The 27,446-nt window shown below is 31.5% G+C and overlaps 3 protein-coding genes across 4 annotated transcripts; all 3 read right to left on the bottom strand.

The window, feature by feature from the left end:
• Positions 1-1,713: 1,713 nt before the first annotated feature.
• Positions 1,714-6,284, bottom strand: LOC105139141 (phosphoinositide phospholipase C 4-like). Its single transcript, XM_011045474.1, has 9 exons — positions 5,719-6,284; positions 5,131-5,327; positions 4,396-4,531; positions 4,054-4,296; positions 3,737-3,945; positions 3,480-3,597; positions 2,488-2,640; positions 2,328-2,414; positions 1,714-2,227 (listed from the first exon to the last, which is right to left on the bottom strand). The coding sequence occupies exons 1-9, from the start codon at positions 6,034-6,036 to the stop codon at positions 1,928-1,930; spliced, it is 1,761 nt and encodes a 586-aa protein (XP_011043776.1). The 5' UTR covers positions 6,037-6,284; the 3' UTR covers positions 1,714-1,927.
• A 6,116-nt stretch (positions 6,285-12,400) lies between these two features.
• On the bottom strand, positions 12,401-15,655 carry LOC105139139 (O-glucosyltransferase rumi-like protein (DUF821)). Its single transcript, XM_011045473.1, has 6 exons — positions 15,239-15,655; positions 14,563-15,140; positions 14,185-14,374; positions 14,017-14,081; positions 13,371-13,581; positions 12,401-12,918 (listed from the first exon to the last, which is right to left on the bottom strand). The coding sequence occupies exons 1-6, from the start codon at positions 15,341-15,343 to the stop codon at positions 12,589-12,591; spliced, it is 1,479 nt and encodes a 492-aa protein (XP_011043775.1). The 5' UTR covers positions 15,344-15,655; the 3' UTR covers positions 12,401-12,588.
• Positions 15,656-23,047: 7,392 nt separating this feature from the next.
• LOC105139138 (uncharacterized) lies at positions 23,048-27,036 on the bottom strand. Of its 2 annotated transcripts, XM_011045471.1 has the most exons (10): positions 26,494-27,036; positions 26,232-26,338; positions 26,024-26,149; positions 25,791-25,887; positions 25,172-25,246; positions 25,002-25,084; positions 24,551-24,697; positions 24,119-24,191; positions 23,697-24,033; positions 23,048-23,483 (listed from the first exon to the last, which is right to left on the bottom strand). In XM_011045471.1, the coding sequence occupies exons 1-10, from the start codon at positions 26,816-26,818 to the stop codon at positions 23,408-23,410; spliced, it is 1,446 nt and encodes a 481-aa protein (XP_011043773.1). In that variant the 5' UTR covers positions 26,819-27,036; the 3' UTR covers positions 23,048-23,407. The 2 variants fall into 2 exon arrangements, with proteins under 2 accessions (XP_011043773.1, XP_011043774.1); XM_011045472.1 differs by lacking the exon at positions 26,232-26,338 and having other exon boundaries at positions 26,494-26,627.
• Between the last annotated feature and the right edge of the window lie 410 nt (positions 27,037-27,446).

Genomic DNA, 27,446 nt, shown 5'->3' with positions numbered 1-27,446 from the left:
ACTTCTTTTTTTTTTTTTTTCATTTTAGATTTACAATCATATTATTCTAACCTAAGCTATCTGTCATATCAAGAGCGAGGCTGCTTTTATAATGGCTTTGTATTTTCTCCTGGACAAATTTACTTCCCTCACCTCGCCAGAATGAATTTGAGATTTTCTCACCATAGATACCGGACCGAGCCCAGCCCGACAGATTGACTTCAGACCCGAGATCTTGGCGAGATCTAAAGAAAAACAAAACTGGGGTTGCAGATGGCTTGTGGAGACTTGGGGCATCCCGCTGCAAACCCAGCTCCTTTTTTTAATAAACAAAAAAATTAATTTTCAAAAAACTATTTGTTAAGAGGTGGAACAAATTATCTCAGGTGATTACACCTGGCCTCACATTTATTTTTTTTAGTAGGTGCTCCCCATAACAAATTTCATTTTAAAGGTCAAAAACTTACTATTGAAGATAAAAGATAAGCACGTGGGAGTGGGGGTCACTAGTTGTTTTTCTCTTAACTGGCCTAATCTTACAAGTTTACTATTTGTTTTCTTTGTTATTAGTTCATATTAAAATTTATTGTATTAACATTTAATTTTTTTTATTTTTTTAATATAAACTTAAAAACCAACAGAATATATACTCTATTGTTTATAAAAAAAATTTATATTTTTTAATTATAAGATAAAAAAATTATATTTAAGTATTTCAACTTAAAATAAAAGGATAATATTATTTTAATATGAAATAAAAGATTTTTTTAAATAAACTTTTTATATAAGATAGTAAAATTTTAAGTATTTTTTTTAATTATGATTCTCACATTAGATCATGAGGTATTAAAATTAATTATGATTTTCACATTAGCACATTAGCATGTGAAATAAAATTGTGTTTTGTGTTTTTTTAAAGAGTTCTTATGATCATCGATAAAAAAATAATTTTTTTAAATTTAGATACGTGTGAAATAAAATTGTGTTTTTTTAAAGAGTTCTTATAATAATGGTTAAAAAAATAATTTTTTTAAATTTAGATATATATTTAGTAAAAATTATAATTAAAATTTATATATAACAAAAAATATTAAAATATTAATGAAATTTAGTTTAAAAAAACATATAAAACCGTTTTACAAAAACTACGTTTCTAATTCAATTTGTAATGAACCAGTACAAAACATAATTTAGTTTGTTAACAAATACTTAGTTTACTTTACTGTAAATATTACTTTACTGTTATTACACCGTAAATACAAAAAACAAATCATGATTGGAAATGTGGTTTTCGATTACTTTTTAATATATTAAAATAATATTTTTTTTATTTTAAAAAAATTATTTTTAATTTCAGCATATCAAAATATTATAAAAACACTAAAAAAATATTAATTTAAAATAAATAAAAAAACAAAAAAAAAATTCAAATACTTTTAACAAAAACCCCAGGCCGACTAGGCTCATACATGCGGTCCATTCCCCTATTAGTAGGGCAGAGAGCTCAAGCAAGCAAGGAACTTAAATCTTGTAGAAATTCAGAATGTCTTGCATATATCATCATGACTATTGCGTATCATAAAACATTCTACCAGGCGCTTAGACTCTATGCGTAGAGAGTAACTATTGTTGTCTTCTGTGAAAGTGCATAAAAATTACCAGAAAACTTCCATGCGATTATAAGGAAAATTCCAAGGAAACAACAGGAAACAGTTTTTTTTTTTTTTCCCAGTATGCGTGTAAAAGACCTTAGAACTACTTGTCAAGGAAAACCACCACTTGTGATAAACAAGTACATAAATCTCAAGTCATTAAAAGGAAGAAAATACAGATCATGATTAGTTCATAAACAGTTTTGAAGAATACATACATAGCAATAGCATGAATGCAAAACCAAGGATGAAAGAACTCAACTGAAATATATTCATGGAATGAAAACTTGATGAAGTCAATCTTGGACAAACTCAAAGCGCATGAGAAGCCTCGATGAATTTAATTTCTCTCCCTTGCGATCAAACAGGGGTACTGCACGGATTCCTGGTCTCAGTTCAGAGACAGGCAAACAAGTCTGTCCAGCAAAATCATCCTTCTCGGACATGTCATACTCATGAACTTCAACTCGTAGTAAAGCTAGTTCAGGAACAGTCAACTGAAATATAAATTCCTCATCCCAAACAGGTGTCCAGTTGTCCTCTTTTATTTTTGTTCTCTTCATGATAGCATCATCTGGCACTCCTGCAATGCCGACCTGAAACACGATTTAGCTGTAAATTCATGCATTGATGGGGAAATGAACTTCATTGCTCCAGTAAAATTCGCTTTACAGAAAGAATGCATGTCTAACTTACCCTGGTATAGAAATCTGGCGGGGAATATGAGTCAAAATGAGTCGGTTTGAAATCCAAGTGCCATCCATCACCCATGTATACTTTCACCTGTCAAATCACATTGCACGCTTTTAGAGCCTCCAGGAAAGAAAGAGTAGAGGAAGGTGGTCGGTGCACTGACCTTTAAACTTTTCTTTACTGGGAATTTGGTTTTAGGATTAAAAACTTCACCATGCGGACCCCCTTTCATCAAGAAATCCGGTTTCTTCACAAAACCACATCCCCCATTTGACCTAAACATCCCATTCATCAGCCAAAGATATCTACCATAACCCTGAATGTAGGAGAGACAATATTGAGCCTCGGAACTAGAAAGTCATGAAAAACCATAGCTCATAGTTCTTGAAATTCAACTATAGTAGGAAAATAAGAAAAGAACGCTGTCAAAGTTAAATAAAAAGATGCATCTAAGGACACTACAAATTCTAAACCATTTATCCCTTTCCTTTTTCCATTTTCAGCCTCTTCTTCTATTAGAATAGGTTGTAACTAGCTTAATAGTAACTAACTGAATAACAAAAGACTGACAATTGCATCCTATTCATTTTTCCCTTTCCTGTCATTTACAAGTGCAAATTTGGTACTTCTGTACTTCAGCCCTAGCAACTTAATTATTTTTTCTGTTTGCTTTAGTTGATGCATTGGCTTAACTCTTAAAGCCAAAAGGAGCATTTTAACTTTTAATCAAACTTGAGAAAGGAAACAATGCCAACGAACTTAAATGATCAAGATAATTAATGGGTCTTCCCCCTCTCACAATGGAATGCTTGATAACTCAATGTCAATGACCTTAGGACAGTAAAAAAATCTGAAGTATTGCTATTGAAATGCAATTAAAGACTTCAGGTTCATGCTGAATGTCACAAAACCATAATCCAGCTTGAATCATTTATAATCATTTCAAGAAAGGGATCTAGAGTACAGTTGCAATGAGTGAAGATTAACATGATCTACAGATCATTAAATAATGTTTCGGCTTCTCAACCAGGAGAAAACCATTTCAAGAAAGGGATCTAGAGGAGTACAGTGGCAATGAGTGAAGATTAACATGATCTACATATCATTAACTAATGTTTCGGCTTCTCAACCAGGAGAAAGAACACTGAATCATACCTGCATATTGAATGCAACCATTTGAGCTCCATGTGTCCAACCAATTAGTGGCTTGTAGTTGGAAGAATTAAAACGAGTACCTTTAGGATACACCCGTAAGATATTTTTCTGGGTAAACCTGTGCAGAGAGATTGCAAGCCCCAGGCTTAGTTGGTGGAATAGTAAACCAATTATAATAATAGGAAAACACAAGCAAGCTCAGAATATATATTTCTACATCAAATGTCTTGCACCAGAAGCTGGATATCAACAATTACCTAATAACATCCATTCCATGATTTTCGCTAGCCTTTTCAAGAGCTTGCTCGCTCAAACTAAGACGTCTAACTTTATTCGGATCTACCTTTAGTGCCTCTTTTAATCCACCCTTGGGTTTCCCAGCATGAATGGCAATTAGATACTTGTACGCTGATACCCCTGGCTGTTGTGACTCACCGTCACTATCTTCACTTGTATAACTATTGCTCTGCAAGCAAACAAGGCAACACGAACAGAAATTATCATCTCAGAAACTAGCTATTCATTTAACATGTAGTTGAGAGTGGAAAGCGGAAAGTTTCATTCCTCATCATACCACATCACCATCTTCTTGATCAGATACAAGATCCATTGGCTCCTTCCCCCATGTATCGTCATCAGAATCCTTATCCTTTCGAGACTTATTCCCCTTTTCCTTGCCACTTTCAGCATTACGATACTCCTTGGGAGGTTTTGTTGAAATAATTATCCGATGCTTCAACTCTTCTGGAGAAGGAAACTCCTCTAAACATTCGCATTCCGGACAGTACAGCATGTCTCCAAATGTTTCGTTGATCATCTAAACACACAATTCTTTTGCAGTCAATACATTTACAGTTCCGAGGGAAAACAATGTAGGCTCAAATCAATCCACCACAACAGGAAAAGGAAATACCACCTGAGCTACTTTGACTTGAAGATCTGGGGTGAGGTGGTCTTCAAGAGTTATTATGACTGGATATGGGGAGGATGAGAAGGCATATTCTTTTATGGATTTTAAACATCTAATGAGTTCCACCGGAGCAGTCAGGGTCCTGCATTTAAGTGCGCACACATCTATGAATCAGCAAAAGTCCAAGAAAGAGAAGGATAGCTGGAGTCATCAAAGTTTCCATCAACCATTATTGGGGGGAAAAAAGACCAATAATGGAAGAATATTGATCTTAAAAGAGATTTAAACATCTACAAATTTGAGGAATCTCCAAGATCAGAGAATCAACTATAAGCACCCATATTGTTCACTAATCATAAGATGTCTAGAGAACATCTAATGGAATGATCAATATCAAGATAACATCAGTCTAATATCTGTATTAAAAGCATAACTTGTAGCTGAATTCAACCAAGCATAGTATTGTAAGGTGCAGTTAAGGGCATAAATTCAACCAAGCATAGTATTGTAAGGTGCAGTTAAGGGCATATCCAATCAGAAGAAAAACTGTGTTCAGCCACAACTTTGTTTTGCCTTTTTTTGTTTTGCCCCTGTTCTTTTTTTAACCTATATGATGCTTCACGTAATTTATCGCCACCTCCAGAATTTAGCAATTTAAGAATCCATCTAAAACGCATTAGGCACTGAACCTAAGTGCTACAATCTAAAAAACTCAGCAAAAGATGGATCGAATTAACACACCTTCCATGTAGAACATCAACATTATCTTTAGTGGAATTTGGCCATATGTCAAGCTCTATCACTCTTACACCTCTCTTTAATGCCTTTATGATTGGGACATCACTGCAATCACTACTGAGTTGGTTTCCTGTTAGGTAGGAATTGTGGCCAGTATATATGAAATAATGGGACAATGGTTTTGTCATATCCTGATGAACCTGAAAGGAAAGCACAGATGAGTATCAAAACACCAATGACTCTTTCAAATAGTATGAAAGCTTTGCAGAATTGACTTTTTATCCCATTATCTAATGACAGCCTAGTTTCTTGATCATTGAGCCACTTTATACATTAAAAAGTAAAATTTACTTTGATAGGAAATGCAATGCCTGCCTTGAATCTAAAAGGAATATGGTTTTACACTGATGGTGAGAAAATTTACTTTGATAGGAAATGCAATGCCTGACTTGAATCTAAAAAGACTATGGTTTTACACTGATGGTGAGATTTGCTTCTAGGCATTGCTGGAATTACGCCTTTCTTCCAAAATTTGATAAGACAAACAAACAAATTGGGGAAAAAAGAAAGAGAAAAGAAAAACCCAATTACCTGATCTCCTATAGGGGGGTTGAGATCAGCAGAGAACAAATAATGGTGAAAATCATCAAGAGTGAGGGTACGCCTAGTAAACTTCGCAATATGATGCATCTTTTGCAAAACCTGGTCCAATATCTTCTCGGCGTCAGCAATGGACACGCCATCATCTCCCTGGACTTCCACCAAGAACAGCCGCAGCTGCTCCGCCGACATGTGGGTGCCGCCATCGGTGTACTTGAAGAAAGCTTCATTGACATCGGGAGGCGGGCCAGCCTCTGTGACTTTGAACTTCCTAGTGAAACACACACACATTCTATAACTCCCAGCCATGATCTCGGATCACCACAGAGGATTTGAGTTGTGTTGAGTTGTGTTTTGTTGTTTAGATTCAAGAAATATGATCAAGGACATGACAGAATTTATGTCTCTGTAGATGTGGGAGTGCAAGAACCCTCAAAGCATGCGACTTTTTGGCGTCTTTCTTTCATATTATTTTTTGACATGTTACTTTGAGCTTGATTTGTAGAAAGATTAGGACGACTTCTCTTCCCTCTCTATTATTAATCTCTCGGCTTCTGCTCAACGCTTTGCCTTCCCGCCTTTTTCTTAGTATTTTTATTAAATACTTTTCATACCATACGTTACCTCCAAGAAAATAACTTAAAATAAAAAAAAAATTTCTTATAGGTTATGTCGAATGAATTTTTAATGGAGTTTCTAAATCGGTTCGCTTTCTATTATCATTTTAAGATTTTGAAACAGAAATTTTGAAAGATATCTTATTTTATAAATGAAAGGGGTTATGAAAAGTCAATCTTAACTAGTATTAATTAAAGTAAAAAAGATGTTTTGAGTTTATTTATTTGAAAATAAATATAACTCATAGTAAGAGTTTAGTTCGAAGTGCATATTTTTAAAAATATTTGGTCAATTAATATATATATTATAGTTTTGTATGATTCCACTAATTTTTTTAACATAATTATAATTAATAAAATCATAATTTATATCTTTTATTAGACTAACTTTTTTAAATTATAGCTATAAAAATTATTATGGTGTCAAACACGTGCTAATAGATAATGTTTAGAAATATAATGTTTCTTCTTTCAAGCCCGTCTCACATAAAAACATCATATTAATTTTTTTAATGATTTTTTATGGTTTTAATTTATTAATGTTAAAAATTTAAAAAAATTAATATATTATAAGAAAAAAACTCTTAAGAATATAATATACCAAGGCATAAAACGCACTCTATTTTTTGTTTTTTTTTTTTAATTTGTAAAGTGGAGTGGTGCCCATTTTTGTCTCAAGAAAATAATTAAAGAAGGACGGGCGAGTAGACAAGAAGGAGTGTACATCGAGATAAGAGCCGATGAATCCAAGGACACGATTCGTTTTGATATGCTCAATCAATGCGTTTAGACTAGGCTGTAAGACTTGAGATTTGGAATTATCTGACTATCAATTGTACCGTGTCTGGGCAACGCAAGAATCTTCAATTTAATTTTATATATAATTTTAGATTTAAGGCCACTCAATCTTCATCCGTATATAATGTGTATTTGACAGTGTGTTAATGATTTTTTTTAAAATAATTTTTTATATTAAAATATATATTAATAATATTTTTTTATTTTTAAAAAAATATTTATAATATTAACATATCAAAACAATACAAAATATACAAATTATATTAAATTGTAATAAAAAAAAAACAAATTTTAAAATATAAATTAGCCTACATTTCCAAACAGTTCATAATATGCAAGCTTTTCTTGTGCACATGGTAGGCTCATAGTATATCATATCATGGCAGGGCCTGGTGCCCCCTGAATCTTGTGCACAAAAGGAGTATAGTCGAGAACGAGATGATTTATATGGACTATAATGTTGAGCTCTGTAATGAATAAAGACAATACCAAGGTGTTTGATATTTCTGTAACTTATAGTCTTCCAACATTTATGATTCAGCTAATGGGATAGTGTATCACGCCATTTCTCTTGTACCATTGGTAAAGACCTTTCATTTAAATTCTGCAAAATGTCATCTAGCTTGATAGGTCACCTTAGAGATTGGCCAAGTTAGATTACAAAAAACTAAATAAAAATTGACCCTTTTGAATCTAAATAATATAGTTTAAACTCAATTTGATTTTATTTGAAAAATAAATTTTAATAATAATATCTTAATAGTTAGAGAATAATATAAATTGAAATCTCACCTAACTGTTTAAGCTATTAGGTTTAGATAGATCTTTGACATATTATCAAAGCCTTAATGACCAAGCAATTATGAGTTCGAATCTCACCATTCTTATTTATTTAATAAAAATCAAGCACAAAATAATATGAACATGTGAAAGTTTCAAGTCTAAAGAGTTTTTACTTGATGAGGTGTGTTAGAGAAAAAGATAAATCATATTTTAAAACTTCACCTAATAATTTAAACTATTGAATTGAGATAATTATTTAATATTAATTAATTTGAATCAATAACATGTATTAATAAGTGAAACTAGTAATTCACTTTTTAGAGTGATGATGGGTTGGGCTCACTTTATAGTGTGTTTGTTTTTTTGGGTGCAAAAGATGCTTTTAAAGATTCTTGATTTTTTTTTTTGCTTTAAGTTGATTATTTTTAATTATTTTGGATAGTTTTGATATGCTGATGTCAAATACAAATTTAAAAAAATATTATTTTATTATATTTCTAAGTTAAAAATACTTTAAAAAATTATTATTATTATAATTCAAAAACCACCTAGTAAATATAGCATGGAGACTAGGAGCCCACACTACACCATGAGGTGATTGTATTTTGAAAGAAGCAAGAAGTACCTAGTATTTGGATCATTAACCTGACAATATCTAACAAGATCAGTTAATTAATAATATGATTAAAATAAAAGGCAATAACATAAAATAAATAGTAAAAAACACTTGTCAATAATAAATAAATAAAGAGTTGTTGATATCATATCTATAAAAAGAAGAAAGAAATTATTATTTGATATCTATCGTCACTCAACTATAGATATCATCCATAACCAAAATAGCTTGATGAGCTAGTTTAAACTCAATTACAAAATTATGCAAAACAACATCGAAAGAAGTTGCATAGTTCGCTTAAGCAATACTTTATAAAAGCAAACTAAACAAAACACAATGAAATAAGTATCCATTTATATTCAATCAATTAATTATATTTAATTAAAAAAATATTTTGAAAAAAATATATCTAAAAAGGGATAAAATATAAAAGTCCCAATAACCCTACCCTAAAAAAATTTATGTAAAAAGCATATAAAAAGCAATGAGCTTAATCTTTAATAAAATAAATTAAAGGACAAAATCTAAAAAAAAATAGCTTAAAAGAATGATAAAAAAAAGATAACCCTTAGTAAACATCTTTAAGTTGGGTTCATTTTCCCAATTGAAATATGTGAAAATTTAAAATGAAGTTAATCAAGAAATTCAAATCCAAATCAATTTATTGTTGAAGAATGTAATTGAGTGTAAATAAAAAAAAACTAAAAAATTTAGAAAAGCAAAAAAAAAAAACAATCAAAAGATTAAGGATAAAATCTGTCAGGAAAAAAAATAATCGAGGGTGAAATTGCAAAAAATGATACACTATAAAAACTATATTAGATGCCATAATAGCAATTAAAATAACATAGACTAAATAAAATAAATTAAAAAATTAAACGAGGATGAAATTAAAACATATTTTAATTTTTATAAGTTATTTCAAATACAAAAAATCAAGGACTAAATTAAAAACAAAGAGAAGTAAAAAAAAATCAAATTCAAATAAAATTGAAGTAAATTTTATTTTTTATAAGTTATTTAAAAAAAAATATCAATAAAAAGAATAAAGATAAAATTAAAAACAAAAAGAACCTAAGGTGCTGACTTAAAAAATTACAAGGTAGGGCAAAAATAAGAAATGTCTATCAAAACCAAATTGAAGCTCGATTTCCTAGATGCGTCACCTTGATATGAAGGAAACACCAAGATGAATTTAATGATATTTTTAGTTGATAGAATCAACCGCACATATTATTCAAAGAACACAAAATGGTTGATGTGCGGATACATGCTTGATATATAGGTGCCAACATTTTTTTTAAATTATTTTAATTTATCAAGGGACAAAAATAACCTTTATTTTATCCAATAATAACAAAAAGCTTAATAGTACAATAACAAAAATGCCCTTCCATGTAAAACGCCACCTTGATATGGAGGAAACACCAAGACGAATTTAATGACATCCTAAAATGATATTTTTAGTTGATAAAATCAACGGCACATATTATTCAAAGAACACAAAATGGTTGATGTGCGGATGCATACTCGATATATAGGTGCCAACATTTTTTTTAAATCATTTTAATTTATCAAGGGACAAAAGTAACCCTTATTTTATCCAATAATAACAAAAAACTTAATAGTACAATAACAAAAATAACAAAAATGCCCTTCCATGTAAAACATAAAAAACTAATCCAAAGAACAATAAAATATTTTTATTATGCAAATACAAAGGATAAGATGCAAATACCTCTTCCTAGTTCTTAGTATTTTTTTGTTTATGAGGCTAAATTGATAATTTTATTGTGCACTGTATAAATAAAAAAACAAATAATATATTAATCTTAAGAATATTTATAATAATTTATAGTGTAATTTTAAAAGCAAATATCCATCATACCCTATATCAATTTAAAACATCAAAATACCTTCATTGAAAAGACAATCATGCTCTTATCCTCGAAGCAAAAGGCATTTTCTTTTAACGGGTAAAAAAGGGAATTCCCCATCTTTTTAGTTTTATTTATAATAATAAGCGGAGCGTGAGCATAGCATCCTTCGATTCTCTCAAACAAAGACACATCCCTTTAGTATTCTTACGGTGGAAGACACGTGGCGGTCCTGCCTTCATCAAATTCCTAAAACTGTCCCATTTAGTATTTTAAAGTAGTAGTATTGTGATTTCTGGTAGGATTTTAACATGTGCCATAAAACATTAATTTCCGTGATATTAATTGTTTCCATGCTTCTTCTGTTTGTATTTATTTAAATAGCTCCATGGTGGACGGCACTTTCTTCTCGTGGCAGGGGGGTCACATGCACGTTACCATTGAAAATTTATATATTTAGTTATTTACCATGATTTTATAGCCATTCAAATGTCAAAAAATAAATAAATTATGTTTTAAAAGTGTTTTTTAAAAAATAATTTTAATTATTTATTTTAAATTAACTAATATCAAAAACATTTTTTTTTAAATTAAAAATATATTATTTCAATATATTTTAAAATAAAAAATACTTTGAAAATAACAATGTATTTTCACCGTACAACAACTTTAGACTCTTCCGCTTGCCGACACATTAGAATCTGACGTGTGAAGTTAAGCAGTTTCAGACTAATGAATTGCCTCAATTCACCTACTCATGATCACACTTAATTATCCTAAATAATAATAGTAATAATAATAATAATAATTGTGAATAAACCTTACCTAGCAGACATGGTAGTATTTTACATTATATTAGCAGTTATCTTCTAAAATATATATTTTTAAATACATTAAAATGAAATTAAATTAAATTTTGACAAGCAAGTTGCCAGCTCTCCAAATCTTAGTGGCATTGTCAGATTGGACGAATAGCCTAATCCTCGCCTCGGTCTCAAAAAAATAATAAATAAAAAAATCACCTAATATTCATAAGAAAATATTACCTGCTTGGCATTGCCTGGTTGGAATGAGCAGGGGACCTTCAACTCGAATGAGAAATTGCATATAAAATGACCTTCGCTAATGATTATGCAGGCTTTGAGCACTGCCTGCCAGCTGGCTGCCCACCAGGTAAATGTCGAAAGAATCCCCCATGACACCCCACCTCTGATAATACATGCAGCACCTCCGCGGTTTGCTAGCTAGAGAAATAATAAGCCAGATGAAAACGAATTGCTGGACAACGACAGACTTACAGCCTTGTCTCGATTCTTCCATTGCCGACGACGATCGAATCTTTATTTATAATATGCCGAGAATATATAACAACCAAGACAATTAATTAAACCTGGTTTCGCCCACCAACCTTAGTTTACCTCGTCAATCAGTTTGAGTTTTGGCACAATATGACTCTTATTTTGGCGATGATGACTTGTCGTCTTAATATTTTTAGCTTTTATGGGATATATGGCGTCATGTTAATGATTTGTGATGACGTATTTTGCATGGACACTTGTCACTTCTCTCTGGGACGCCATATAAACTCGTCCAAGACACTAGGAATACCAAACAAAGATCACATCCGGGCGCAGGAGCTTCGACCCAGTCTCAGATCGAACTTATTTTTAGGCCCATATAGCTCCATACAAAAAGGCACCCATGGCCCAGTGATATTTTACCCAAGCCCAATAGAGAGGTATAGAATTGTTTCCCAGCCCCATATGCAAGCTTTCAAGCATTTGAAAGAATCAGGAATGTGAACGCCAAATATTTGCCGAAGATTTGTGAAGATCAGCAAAAGAAATATTCCGACCTTATCAGCTGAGCGGCTACTACTTATGTTCTGTTGACCATGTAGCATCTGAACCTCTGCTGTTGACAACTTATGTTCTGTTGACGATGTAGCATCTGAACCTCTGCTGTTGACACATAGTCATGAGTTCTTATGAACTATAAGTTCATCAAGGAATACTTGGATTACAGCGGGTTAATAGTGCTGAAGCGAAAGTGGTAACTCTTAATTTCATATGTAAACAAAACACAAATTATAAGCAACTCTAAACCTGCAAAAAATGGTTCTAGTTTAAAAGCTTGATGGTGCAATCCTGTCCTTAATTGTCTTCTCTCTTCAAGCTCGTAACTCCATTTCTCTCACATTTGTGATTGTTCTCTGTTTCTGTTGCATCCAACTCTTGATGAAATCACTATTGGCAGGTTGAAGAGTGCATGGGGGACTTGGTGAAGGGAAGGCAATAGCTCTTTCAAAGAACAGCTTTTGTTTCTCATCAGCAAAGCAAGTCAGGGAATCCACACACACTTCAAGTGCGGAAGATGGCGGCACAGGCTTGAAGTCCTGCAGCTTGGAGTACTCCGATATGAGGTGGAACATGTAATCATAAACTCGATCCATACTCAAGCTTTCCATAAGATCCTGTCCTGCTTTTCCTATTTTCTGTGCCTGTCAGTGTTATTGAAAACAGTTGTGATTTATTCTTAAATTAACTAGGAAAATGTTATTGTTCATGCAAAAACATGAAGAGCAACATTTGGTTTTTGGCAGCAAAAAAATGACAAAAATGGATCTACATTTCTATATTATCGTCTTTGGTGCGCTGAAACAAGACAACCAACTACTTCTTGTCCCAGCATTGTAGCTATAGACCACAGTTACACCATTAAATAAAATAACCAAAGAGCAGATCCCAGTAGTGGCCAACTAACAACTATTATCATCACTACTTCCACTATTAATGCAATCAGTTAACCTGGAAACCTGATCTTTCCAGATGAGATCAAAATCAGAACGCAAAATGTAGTAATTAAACTTGAATATGACAGTCCTGATCTTTAGTGAGAAAGTCAGTTGAATGACAGGAAAAAAGTGAAAGGTAAGTCGAAGTTGAACTACACCTCTGTGGGGTTTGTATTACCCCAGTCAACAGCAAACTTTATGGACTGGCATAACCTATCAGAAGAGACAGGCCAATAGTTTTTCTCAGGAATGAGGCCACGACTGAAGAAATCTTCATACTGTGGGGAAATTATCAGTGCAAGAGAACCGCAGGATATAATATATTTCAAGCTCACAGACCACGCAAAGCCTTCAGCATAGATTTTGTACCTGAATAGAGAGGATGAAGTGGAAAAACACAACAAATTATCAGCTTTAAGATGAGTGCAGTTACCTAGTCAAAAGAAAAGAGGTCTGCATAATACATAAAACTCAGAAGTAGTACTACACCTTAAAAGCTACGCAATGCAACTCCTGTTGAGCCCCAACAGAGGGCATTTGAGCTTATTTACAACTTTAGGATTTGCAGGCCTAATTGAGTCTGTTTGACCAATCCTATTCCATTTTAAAAGAAAAACAATTTTACAAATGGACAGACGACATAGTTAACATGGACAAGGTGCATTCCCGGGTAATCATTTGAAACTGCAGACTAGTTTATGCGTGTATGTATCCAAAATGCTCTTTAAACATTTATATAGATCATGCTTACACAAAATTATACATCAAAGCATCTAGCAGATAAAGAATATTTCTTTTACTCACCGATAATCACACTGATGTGATAGCTTCGAGCTCACATAACCACCTTTTGCTTCTTCTTCCCAATCCTGGGATCCAACAAAGAAACAACATCAAAGACATAATTCATTTTTGAAAGTACACATTTACATCCATAAGAAAAACAACTTCAGCCTATAAGTCAAATAAGACCTGACGCATAATTTGCGCCCCCCACTTCTTAGTGTGATTACATTCCAGCAGCGAAGTACGAATAGGAGAACCAACATCTGGATTCCCTTTCCAGTAAGCTCGAGGCCATTTCTTTGGCCAACTTCGAGCTTGTGAACCTCGTTTAATGTCTCGAAACTCCTCATCCCACGGTCTTATATTTACCTCTGGCCTGTAACGGAGTCATTTATAATTCAGATATCAAACTACACAATTAAAAAAAAAAGAAAAAAAGAAGGAACAATTAAAATCAAATTAAACAAATAGCACTCACTCTATTCATGTGGAAACGATTGCCCAAATTTATAAAAGAACACCAAGAAGCACCAAAAGATAGCTTAAATTGATAAAGAAACTTACCAACCCCAGAAAGACCAATCAGGAAATGGAATATCAAAGTGATCCTTGGTAGTGCAATACCGAAAGAGCGGCAAAGGGAAGGAATCATGTTCAGTTTTGTTAATACTAGGCTTATCCATGCAATCAAACATAATATCGACATCAGGTACCATCCCAGGATACCTTTTTAACAATTGCAAAAATCCCCATATTGTAAACATCATTCGGCTTTGAACACACGCATAATAAGGATCCAAATACAATCTCCCCTTATAAATGACAACACGAAAGGACGCATAATTTTTGGCCCCCATTATGTGATCCACGGTTATCCGTGATTGGGCCCATGGCTCCAGATCACGGTGAATAAACATGAAAAATCTAGGGCATTTGGGGCTCGATGAGGGGGAGTTGAATCCGTGACCTTTCGAAACGGTAGTGTTGGAATACGGGCATGTTAGGTATGAACAATGTAGAATTTGGTAAGCTCGAGCATGACGGGATTGATCGTCGAAGTTTTTGGGAGGAAACAAATGCCATGGTGTCGGTGGTAAGTTGTGACCCGCTACCGTTTTTGTTTGTAATGCCAAATTATCTACCTGTTTGGATGCCAATGAACAAAAATAAGTAATGTTCAAAGAAAAAATTATCATCAAGCTCAGAATTTGAATGGTTCTGTTAATCTCTTCAACGTTACCTTGTAAAGAAAAAAAATGGTGAGGGAGGCCAAGGCAATGATCCAGAGGAGGGGAGAGGAAGATAAGCGAGCTGGAGCCTTGTTTCTTGAAAGAGGAGCAGCCATTACTGAAAAAGATTTGAATTTGTTGCAGTAGTAGCGGACCTGCTGTTGTTTTTTGATGATTGCTTGCTTGCTTCCATTGTTGCATTTGCGGGCACTCCGCTTTTTTTGTCTTGTCAGTCGTCTGTCTGTCTGCCTCTCTATCCTTTGATTGTTGAGTTTTCCTTCTTTCTATGTTTGTTTTGAAACAAACCCTGATAATGGTAATGCTAACGGCTGATGTGGTTATTTTCTCGTCCCGCTTTTTCTCTCTTGAGTGGTTCGTAGCTCGAGATCACGCGGCTTGTAAACAGAGGAAGATTGCGATGTGACGGGAGAAGGGCCAAAGCAACCCAATCACTGCCAGTAAAGCAAAGCAGAAATGGATAAGAAGGTTACCTTTGGTAGGCATGTAATATTATATATTATATTAATATTTCATTTTGTTAGAAAAAACACTTTCAAAATTCTATTCAAAATACAATTCTTTACAATAACTTTTTTTTTTAATTTAATATTTTATTTATTAAATATTAAACTTTATAATTGATTATAGTTTATTTTCACATGATTATTTTAATTTTATAATTTGTGTCTAATTGGTTAACTCGATTGATTATATTTTTTTATTTTTTATTTCTCTAAAATTCATTATTTAACATTTGATTTATTAAAAATAAAATTTTATGATTTATTTTCTATGAGTTTATTTTAGTCTCATGAACTTGATCATAAAATTTGCAAATTAACATGGATAGACTCATATTGTTTTATTATGTCCTGCTTTTAAATTAAATTTTTTTAATTTTATTATTTAACAATATGTTGATTGAGAATCGAATTTTATAATTTATTTCAATTTATTTTTTATGGAGTTGTCTCAGTCTCATGATTCAAGTCGCAAGTTTGACAAGTTAATTTAGGTTGACTTGAGTCAGTTTTTTTTTTCTATAAGGTTATCTTTGACTCGGGTTGTTTTTTATGTTTTTTTAATTGATTTTTTTAATTTTATCATTCAACATTGGGTTGAGTAAAGATTATATTTCATAATTTGTTTTTATTTACTTTTTATAAGTTATTTTGATCTTGTAACTCAAATAATGAGTTTGATAGGTTAACTCTTGTTGTTTTTTAATTTATTTATTTTATCAATCTCATCATTCAAGATTGAGTTCATTAAGAATTTAGTTTTATAATTTTTTTATTTTTTTTATACGATGTTATCATAGTGGGGTCGTGAATTTGAAGATTAACCCTAGTTGACCTGGGTCGATTGAATATGTTGCTATCTCAATATTTTGTTTTGAATTTTTTAGTCAAAATATATTTTTATGGGTGATGCAGGTTGTGTTTGGGTCAACCCTCCAATGACTTAATTTTTTTTTCTACTAGAAAAAAATTAGCAACACTTGAATATTTTTTTAAATATTTGATCCAACACACTATGTAGCGTGACCCGATAATCTAGCACAAAACATTAAAAAGCATGGAGAAATTACTCCTCTCACGCCATTGTAGCTTATTTTACAATTCATTATGGATTTTCACGATGAGTTTTTTTTTTCATCCAAAGATTTTTTTTCATGTCCTTGTAGGACCAAATTAGAGGCCAATTTTAGTTAATTTATTAGGGAATGGTGAGATTAAAAGGGGAGGATCAAAGTGAAAAACATAGAGAAAATAAGTAGCCTTTTCAAAGTTTGGGCAAAATATTCATTATAGAGCCCAAACTTTTTCAATTATAAATATTGAGTTCCTTTAATTTATAAAATTTTAGAAAAAAATTAATTTTGTTCAAAAATTTTATTTTTATTATTTTTAGGTCCCTAATTTCATATAGGAGAAAGAGACATCACATTCCAGCGATACCAAAAAAATAACACTGTTGACATCGATTTCATTCATCAAAATAGTTGATATTAATGTTAACAGGTTTTATTTGGCAATGAAAGTTCCACTTACATGTTTTTTTTGCTATAAAACTGCTTAAAAACAAATCTTAGCTCGAGAAAATTATTTCTTTGTGGTTTTTATGTGTTTTTTTGGTTTCTTAAGGCCATTAATTTGTTTATTAAAGTATTTATAGTGTTTTCTAAATGTTTTGGATTAAAAAAAGTTGAAAATTAGGTTTCTAGATTAAAAAAAAAACACAAGGCCAAATTTTTTATGCTATTAAAATATTTGATCCAACCCACGATGCAGCATGACCCGACTTTTTAGCACAAAACATTTAAAAGCATGGAGAAATTACTCCTCTCATGCCACGGTAGCTCATTTTACAATTCACCATGGATTTCCATGATGAGTTTTTTTTCATCCAAAGATTTTTTTTTTCTCGTCCTTATAGGACCGAATTAGAGGCTAATTTTGGTTAATTTATTAGGGAATGGTGAGATTAAAAGGCGATGGATCAAAGTGAAAAACATAGAGAAAATGAGTGGTTTTTTCAAAGTTTGGGCAAAACATTCATTATGGAGACCAAAATTTTTTAATTATAAATATTAAGTCTCTTCAATTTATAAAATTTTAGAAAAAAAATCAATTTTGGTCAAAAATTTTATTTTTATTATTTTTAGGTCTCTAATTTGATATAGGAGAAAGAGTCATTGCATTCCAGTTGTCCAGAGAGAATATCACTGTTGACACCGATTCCAATTACTAAAATAGTTGATATTAATGTCAACAGGTTTTATTTGACAATGAAAGTTTCACTTAAATGTTTTTTCCACTATAAAACTGCTTAAAAACAAATTTGAGCTTGAAAAAGTTATTTGTTTTGGGTTTTTATGTGTTTTTTGGTTTCTTAAGGCCATTAATTTGTTTATTAAGGTGTTTATAGTGTTTTTGAATAAAAAAAGTTGAAAATTGGCTTTTTAAATAAAAAAAAACATAATGCCTATATTTTTTATGTTTTTTGACACGACTAAAAGATTGATGTTTAAAATATTTGATCCAACCCACGACGTAGTGTGGCCCAACGATCTAGCACAAAACATTAAAAAGCATAGAGAAATTACTCCTCCCATGCCACTATAGCTCATTTTACAATTCACCATGGATTTCCATGATGAGTCTTTTTTCTTCATCCAAATATTTTTTTTCCATCCTTATAGGACCAAATTAGAGGATAATTTTGGTTAATTTATTAGGGAATGGTGAGACTAAAAGGTGAGGGATCAAAGTGAAAAACATAGAGAAAATGAGTGGTTTTTTCAAAGTTTGGGCAAAATATTCATTATGGAGCCCAAACTTTTTCAATTATAAATATTGAGTCCCTTTAATTTACTAAATTTTAGAAAAGAAATCAATTTTGGTCAAAAACTTTATTTTTATTATTTTTAGGTCCCTAATTTCATATAGGAGAAAGAGACATCACATTTCAGCGATACTAAAAGAATAACATTGTTGACACTGATTCCAATCATCAAAATAATTGATATTAATGTCAACAGGTTTTATTTGGCAATGAAAGTTCCATTTAAGTGTTTTTTCACTATAAAACTGCTTAAAAACAAATCTAAGCTTGAGAAAATTATTTGTTTTGGGTTTTTATGTGTTTTGTTTTTGTTTCTTAAGGCCATTAATTAGTTTATTAAGGTGTTTATAGTGTTTTCTAATGTTTTTGATAAAAAAAAGTTGAAAATTGGGTTTCTAGATTGAAAAAAAAAATATAAGGCCTAATTTTTATGTATATCTTTTTTTTTAAAAAAATATGGTTTTGGAAAATATTAGCCTTTCTTAAAAATAATAGCCATACATGTGGGCCTGCCCTTGAAGGCATGCATGCTAGTCCTTTTTTAATGAGTTAGTCTTTTTTTCTTCTTGTTTTTTTATCCTGATTTGTATTTTTTTTGTTAACAAAAAAAATATTTTTTTAAAATATTTTTTTAATATTTGTTTCTATTAATACCACTCTATCTGATTTTTTATTTTGATAATTTAGCATTTTTTTAAATAATATCTATTTCTTAATTATTTTGTATATATTTAATTTTTACATATATTATTTTGATTCATATATAATTTCTTTTTATATTTTATATAGATGAAATTTATTTTAAATAATAAAAAGTATTTTATTTTTTTTGGATAATATTTCTAACATGTACAACCTCACATAATATTTTTTTCTTTTAGTTTTCAATAAATTTCATGTGCTTGTCTATTTTATCATCATTTGAATGAATAAAAAATTAATTTTAATAAAACATTAATTAAACATGACTGGTAAATTGCTCGTGTTGCGAAATTAAATATTTTGATTTATATCTATCATTAATGATTATTCTTTCATCTGTTTACTTAGATAATTTTTAATTTATTTGATTAGATATGTGTATAAGTTTTTTAATTTACACTTGAGACTTTTTATGTAAAAAACATGTTGGATCAAATAATTAGTTGGAATTCTACAATGTATGCAATTTCAGTCCTCGAAGGGAAAAATAATTTTACATTCTTTAAATCTTTATGCAACTTCTATCTATACTTGAAAACTTAGAGACATATTTTATAATTTTCAAAACTATATCATGTCTCAAGGACATATTTTATAATTTTCAAAACTATATTTGATTAGGAGTTTTTTAAATAAATATTGTTTTAGTTATCATTTTTTTCAATTTAATATATATATATATATATATTAGTTTTAGGTTATTCTAGTTTTGTTATTTGAAAGGAATAGTTTTCCTATTTTTCTATTTCTTTAATAAATATTAATATGATTTTCTAGTTTTATATATAAACAAAAACTAAATCGAGTGGTGTTTTTACTATTGAAGATACACTATTAACTCTTTCACAAATCACTATGGCTTGGAATAATATATTTTAAAAATTTTCAATTTGCTCCTCAATTGTTTTTGCATAAGAAAGCTCTTTTAAGCCCAAATTAATATCCTATTGCATATTGTTTTGTAAGAGAGTATTGAATTGAAAGAAAGAGAACTAAAGTGAAAATAACAGATAAAATTGGTGACTTTGAATTTTATGTAAAAAAATTATTTTGGTCTCCTATCTTTTTTGGTTTACATGTAATCGGTCTCTTTAGTTGTCTGAAATTCAATTTTGATACCAAAATTTATTTTCTTATTTTTCACTTGTTTTTTGTTAGAGGAGAGAGAGATGACTGCTAGATTCCAATGAAGAGAGAAAAAAGGTCATTGATGACAATTTCGACCACAAAATAGTTAAAATCGATGTTCAAGTGAGGAGAGTTTCACTTAAGTGTTTTCCTCTTTTTCTTGCTAGAGGAGAAAGATCTACCTACTAGATTATTTTAGATTTAGATTGATTTTGGTTTTTTGATATATTTTTTAGGTTTTTTGAGGCCACATATAGGTTTACTAAGGTGTTTATAGGTTTTTTTTGGTAAAAACAAAAAGAGTTAAAAATAAGTTTTAAAACTAAAAAAAATCAAGGCATTGTTTTTCTAGTGACTTTGAGTTGTCAGATTGTATATAAAATAGATTGTGCGTTATCTACTATTTTTAAAAATAAATTAGGGTGGGTGACCAATAAATTAAAAAAATTACAGACAAGCCAAGACATATAAGTTAGGCTGGAAGACCCATATATTTTGGTATTTTTTTAATGCTTAGACATCTTTTATTATCAATAATCTATTTTCTTATTTAATCCAATTGTAAAAGAATGCAATTTTACCGATTATTATCAATTATCTACTTTTGCTATCTAGTCCCCATGTACTTATCATGTTTTCGTTTTACTTTAAAAAATACTTCATGCAAAAAATTATCATGCGCTTTATATCATAAAATTTAATGAAAAATAATATTAAAAATAAACAATTTATTAAAACTAATGACTAGCATAACTTGTATCGTAAGTTTGCTTCGTTGACTTAAATTCACTTAAGTTTTTTTTTAATTAAATGTTGTTTCTTACTGATTATGTCCTTTAATATTGAGTTAATTTAGGATTAAAATTTTTATTTTTTTTCAATATTATCCCTAAGAATTTCACATGTTAATCTAGATAAATCAAATTTTTTTTCCATTTCAATATCGTATTTATGGTTAAAACTATTTTTTTAGGAGACATATCACCAATGCTACCAATGCTTAGACATTGGTGATGTGTCTAGACATTTTTTTATTTGTGCTTAAATTTATTTTTCTTGAAACCATTATGTAGTGCGAGCTACTAGGCTGGTATATACAAAGGATTGTAATTGATTTTTGACAAGTAAGACTTAGATGGATAAAAATTAAGTAGTTTAAAAGTTTTTTTTTGTAATATGGTGTTTTCGATCTTTGAGAGTTTTAACTTATAATAAACCTTAATATTATCATTCAACCCAATATGAGTTTTCTTGGATATAGTTGAGTCAAGTTTAAACCTATAATTGCATCCAACTCAACTTCTAATGTTTTTTAAATTGTAAATTTGATCTATTTAATTTTTTTAGACCCTAGTTGGTTGGATATATAAAGTTTGGGTAGATTTTTTTTATGAATATTACAAATATACATGAGTTGGACTTTTATTGCTAATCTTTATGGGTCTACATTTAGAGATAGACATACAATATGGATTGTAGGTGTCCTGATATCCCTAATATTATATTTAATTTGATACCTTGCACGTTACTAAATTATAGTAACAAAAAGATAAGCTTTTTTTTTTTTTATGGTAAAGTAATCTAATAAGTAACCTACTAACAAGAACTTTTAAGACAAAACATTTTCAAATAAAATAAAACCAAATACTCATTTCATAAATTATCAAATATAAAAAAAAATTAGAATAAGATATATAAATTGGGTCAAGTTGATTGAGTTCCAAAAATCTTGACTCATCACCTAATATGTGATATTCATTTATTAGGTTTTTATCCACTACCATGAATATCCACATAATCGAACTTTGACGGATTAAATAAGGTTAAATAATATAAATAGTATAGATAAACTGATTTTTTTAAAGATCTCTATATTCCAACTCTTTTTAGGGGATAAATATTTTTCTCAAATTGAGAGTTTTTTTTTTCTGTTTTGTGTTATTAGTTTTTCTATATAGAAGGTAGTTAATGTTTTTTTTGACAAGAAAGACTTAAATAAATAAAAATTAAATATTATAAGAATTTTCTTCTAATTATGGTGTTCTTGGTCATTGAGAGTTTTGACTTATAACAAACTCAATTATATTTTGCTACTAATTGTGTCGGTATGTGAGACAGAAGTTTTTCTTAGAAAATAAATTTTTTTTGTAGTTATTTTTAATTTTTTTTTTGCATTGGGTTTATTTTTTTTTCTATTTTTTCCCTTTGTATTATTATCTTTTCTAGTTTTTTCCTATTTGAAGTGAATAGTTTTTTTTAATATTTTTCTAATTAGTATTTATAAGTTTTTTAAATTAATTTTTTCTGTTGTAAAATATTTTTAACAAGCAAGATTTAAATGAATAAAAATCAAGTATTTTATTTATCTTTAAGGGTTTTATTTTATTCGTTATCTATCGTTACGGCTGGAGTTAATATTAGGAAAATTGATGTAACCTCATCCATTTTGATAATTCCTCATCGAGAATGCTAATATTGTAATTTACATAATTTTAATCTCAACTATATACAAATGTGCGATATTCATAGTCAAGTTTCAAATAGCCCACGAAGTTCCATCAACGCTACTGATAAAAAGAAAAGAGAAAATCTCAAAGCAAATATAATCACCAATAAGAAGAAAAGAAAGAATACATAATCTGATAAGAACCCTTTAATCTTTTGTCTGATCGTTGGATTGAGTTTACATTTGGCCAGAAAGTTCCAGCGATTCAGTTCTATAAGAGACCGCTTGATTTAATTTTTAATGCATGGGGAAATGTACGTTAATCGGAAAGGTCGCATAATGTCTGATGATCAATGCATGACTATTTAGGACGAGCTAATCTGATTGTCAAATCATGATTGTTTCCAGCAATTTTCTTACACAATCCTACATGGAACTATCTCTTTTTACAAAAGCTGTATGAATTGAATCCACGAAATAGAAAAAAAATGCATTCAGTGGATCGTAGAAAAGGTTTCCATTGACAGAGAGAGTCTGCAGGTAATGCTCATGCTGCTCAAACTGTAAATATCTTCCTCACTTTCTTCAGGTTCCTACGACATATGGGGCAAGCGCCAACCTCTTCAGCTATCCTGCAGTGTAAAAAATGTACTCCGTATCATATTCCTCTAATTCCAAAGAAATTGCATTCAAAATATGTGCAGTAAAGATACTACAGATTTTTCCTCTTTCCTTTTCCTTTGATGGGTCAGTACAGGAATGTTTGAAGTCATGACAGTGAAATTTAAATGAAACCCATCTATTCGTGATTCCTATCACCAACAACTAAGGCAGTTTATAAGTACCTTGTTCCACAGGTAAAACAAGCAGCACAGTGGCCACATGGAAGAAAGAAGCAGTCCCTAAGGGCATCGAAGCAAATGACACAAAGACGGCGCAGATTTTCCCCTTCTGCCACTGATTTTCCTTCTAGACAATTTACTGCAAGCCACTTTTCCAGATCCTCCTCTTCATGTGAATTGGAATCATAAGATGAACCCCAGCTTGAGCTGTCATCGTCTTTTTGAGAAAGCAACGGAGTTCGTTCAGGTTCTATTTCTCCTGCTTGATATCCATCTCTGCCGGGAGGCCGGAACATATTGCACAATCTCAAGGCTAACAAGAGTAGGACAGTCATCACACCTGCGTGTGGAGTGCCAGCTGATGTAAAGATGGGTATTTTCTTTTTTAGTTGAATAGAAATGATATGCATGGCCATTAAAATAACCTGATCCAATAATATATATGATCCATCTGGGCCCATAAGACAATTTGACATACCAGTCTTCATCTGAAGCACCCTGAAAGAACAGTAATTTGTTATTCATGGATGGAAAACAAACTTTATAATCCATGTATTGCTATATGGGGATGGAGCAATGGAAGAAGTAGTGTCTATATATAGAACATACATAATGAATACAATTACAGATTACTTATGGAAGCATTAAAGACAATAGTTCAGGTTCAGTGATCTATCGATCCCTCTGTTCCCTTCGAATGCTAGAAAGGCATGCAAAACTGCAGATATCCATACTCCATCCAAGATCTATGGGGGATGTTCTGATAATATAATATTTAGCTTAACAAACCAATCTGATTACATAAGAATATGAGAAGCACAAGAGGAAAACGAAGAAACAGTATGTTAGCCTTGTACCTCAGCAGGGCCCGGAGACGTAAGGACAGCAGTAGTTGTCCCGAAGAGAAACAGCTGTAAACTGCATAAATGATTACTGAGGGGGCAACTGTAATATGCCTGACTTATGTCATAGATTAAAGATTTCACAATGAACTTCAGCTCCACCTGTATAATGTCGAACCAATGGATATAAATCATCTAATGTTGTTGTTTATATTGTTCTAAAAAATAATAATTTGGTGGACATGTTTATACGAAGTAGTGTTACGTGAGGCCAAAAAACAAAAAGAAGAGAATGGCACACTCATTATTAGGAAAATGCCAGACGCCGCTGAAAAAAAACAAAAGAACTTGACTCTCACAGCTGATTTGACAAGCTCAAAAATCGATATATGCAAATCTACTTTGAACAAAAAGGACTTGCATAATTAGTCCATCATGATCTTTAGATCTTAAAAAAGTACTAGACCTTCACTTCCTCGGAGTTCAAATTTCCCACAGCAATATAATAAGAAGATGATGTTGGAATTTCCTGTTGAATGATACCACTTCCTGTAAAGATGACAATATCAGAACCACCTATTCCATGGAAATAATTTTTTTTTCTAGAAGAGAGACAACTTCAAGTATTAATACTACCATGTATGATATTCCAAGACAAAGTCGTGTTAGGGTATGATGGATCATCTATCCACTCAATAAGGCTTTCTGTACCTGCAGGTTTAGACAACAAGAAAAGGAAACAAATAGATAAATGAACTAAAGACACAAGTTTTCAATGTTTAGTTGTGCATATAAATTTATTGAAAAACTGCACTTGATCATAGCAGTACACAGAAAATGTTGATGATAGGCCTGCGACTCTAAGCAAGACGACAATAGAACAGGAACAGTTATTGGCATGATAGAAGCTTATATGATACTGGAAAAAGGAAAGATTTTAAGAGATTCCGATGCCTGTGATTAAGGCATATGCAGTGTGAAGAGTAGGGGAGACAGTGATACACTTGCTCCCATAAGTATCAGATATAAATGTGATGTGATGGTCCATGGTAAACCAAAGCAAACAATAAGCTATTCAAACAGGATGGTTCCTAGTCTTCCAGACACAATTGAAGAGTTTACAAACTCCAAAAGAATTTGGTACTCATAATATAACAGGAAACCACGAACGAAGAACCTCTCCTTTCATTTTAAAGAAGAGAGAAAAAATGTATTGACCATCAAATTCTCTGGCTATAAGCAGCAGGAAAAAGACCTTGGGCAATCACAAGGGACAAAGGAGAGGCGTCAAGGGATTTAATACTGTAAGAGATGTCCACTTTAGACCCTTTGTTCAGAAAGAGCGCCCACTCCTGCTGATAACAGTTCATAGTCAGTGGTGTACAGTTTAAAATAGTTGTAATTAGTTAGCACATGAAGAAAGCAATGTATATGAATAATTCCCACGGAAGGTTTATAAAAGAAGGATAGTAAGAGGGAAAGATTTGCCTTGTGAAAATCCTTGGGTACAACTGCATCATGTTTTTGCGTCCAGGTGATTTCAACATCCAAAGGCGGAGGCGTGTAAAATCCATATAATATCGGTCCAGGTTTTGGCTTACCTAACTCCCCTGCCTGTTCAACAAATCAAATGAGATTGGCACTACCAATAATAGCAGCAGAAAAATCAAACAAAACCCCCCAAAAAAAAAGTTACTTTCAGAGACTGAACAAATAATGGGTTAGGTTGTACAAGGCGTGAGCAATTCGGCCCCAATTCCAAGCTCACAGATCCATAGTATCCAAGAATGATGGTCAAGGAAGCTGCCGATGATGAAACAATATAGCATAATCACGGAGTCGACAACAGTACTTGTCAAAGCAATTCACATTAATCAAATTAAATCCTTAACAGATATTTAACAATTTAGATTAAAGTAAAAAAATGGAAAGGCCATCTAGAAGGAGAAGAAACGAACCAAAGAACCAGAAAGCAATGAGAACAGCAAGGCATGACCAAACATCATCTCTCATCTGATTAGCTGCTGCGTTGGACATGGATATATTTAAACGATAAGACACAGCAGAAGAAGGTTGCTCTCTTTCTTGTTCTTGGTCGTGGTGATGACCACCAGAGTTACCCTCGATGTTTACTGACCCGTCATTCTCTTGATGATTTTCTTCGACGACGAGATGAGAAGCAGAAACTGATGACGTAGAGGGACCATCAACGGAAGTTGATGCAAAAGAAGACGTTGCTACAGGTACGAGCTGATGCTGTTCGTTACGTTGTGGTTCTTCCATTGATCCGTGACAAATTAATTTACGAGCGCTCAAAACGTGAAAGCATATAGCAGCATACTATAGAGAATTCCCAAAAAGAAAATGAAGAAGCAAGTAGATAATTCTACTCTGTTTCTTCTGTAACTGGAGTGGGAAATTGGAAGGTCGGCGGCGGTTGTGGGATTGGGAGAACGCACTTCGGACCGTCTCACCTAGCAGCCTTCTCTTCTTCTCCTCGAGAATGGTAGTTAATAGTTATGTCCTGTCGCCATTGACAGTTTGTTGAATTCCTTGCCCGGCTGTCAACATCAGCAAATTTCACGTAATAGGGGTAACTTCGTGTCACTCTTTTTCTTCGTTGAGGTAACTCCTGTAGTTGGTTTGCAAATTTAGTTCTGTTCTTGTATGAAAACAGTTGATTTTCGTCTCCCGAAGTGGCGCGCACCTACTCAAACAGCGACCGGTAGTTAAAGTCAGAATGTTGGGAACAGACATATTAAAAGTTTGTTTGGTAACAGGTTTCAATCACGATTTTCAAAATGGTTTTGAAGGTTTTTTTTTTTTAAAAAATTAATATTTTTAATAATTTGCTAATATAAAAAGTTATTTTAATATATTTTTAATTAAAAAAGTTATACACCGCAATTTA

The sequence above is a fragment of the Populus euphratica genome, unplaced genomic scaffold (genome assembly GCF_000495115.2).
Source record: "Populus euphratica unplaced genomic scaffold, PopEup_1.0 scaffold139.1, whole genome shotgun sequence".
In the NCBI taxonomy this organism is placed as follows: domain Eukaryota; kingdom Viridiplantae; phylum Streptophyta; class Magnoliopsida; order Malpighiales; family Salicaceae; genus Populus; species Populus euphratica.
Note: the sequence above shows the minus strand (reverse complement) of the source record. Positions and strands in the feature narration are given on the sequence as shown.

Excerpts from the sequence above, each read along its gene's own strand:
- LOC105139141 (XM_011045474.1), bottom strand. The coding sequence starts at position 6,036 with ATGGCTGGGAGTTATAGAATGTGTGTGTGTTTCACTAGGAAGTTCAAA. Across the intron at positions 2,641-3,479 it reads TGGTTGCATTCAATATGCAG|GGTTATGGTAGATATCTTTG; the intron begins GTATGATTCAGT and ends TCCTACATTCAG. Across the intron at positions 2,228-2,327 it reads CGCCAGATTTCTATACCAGG|GTCGGCATTGCAGGAGTGCC; the intron begins GTAAGTTAGACA and ends ATCGTGTTTCAG.
- LOC105139139 (XM_011045473.1), bottom strand. The coding sequence starts at position 15,343 with ATGGCTGCTCCTCTTTCAAGAAACAAGGCTCCAGCTCGCTTATCTTCC. Across the intron at positions 14,375-14,562 it reads GATTGGTCTTTCTGGGGTTG|GCCAGAGGTAAATATAAGAC; the intron begins GTAAGTTTCTTT and ends ACTCCGTTACAG. Across the intron at positions 12,919-13,370 it reads GTAATACAAACCCCACAGAG|GCACAGAAAATAGGAAAAGC; the intron begins GTGTAGTTCAAC and ends TAACACTGACAG.
- LOC105139138 (XM_011045471.1), bottom strand. The coding sequence starts at position 26,818 with ATGGAAGAACCACAACGTAACGAACAGCATCAGCTCGTACCTGTAGCA. Across the intron at positions 26,150-26,231 it reads TATTTGTTCAGTCTCTGAAA|GCAGGGGAGTTAGGTAAGCC; the intron begins GTAACTTTTTTT and ends TTTGTTGAACAG. Across the intron at positions 24,698-25,001 it reads TGAACTCCGAGGAAGTGAAG|GTGGAGCTGAAGTTCATTGT; the intron begins GTCTAGTACTTT and ends GACATTATACAG.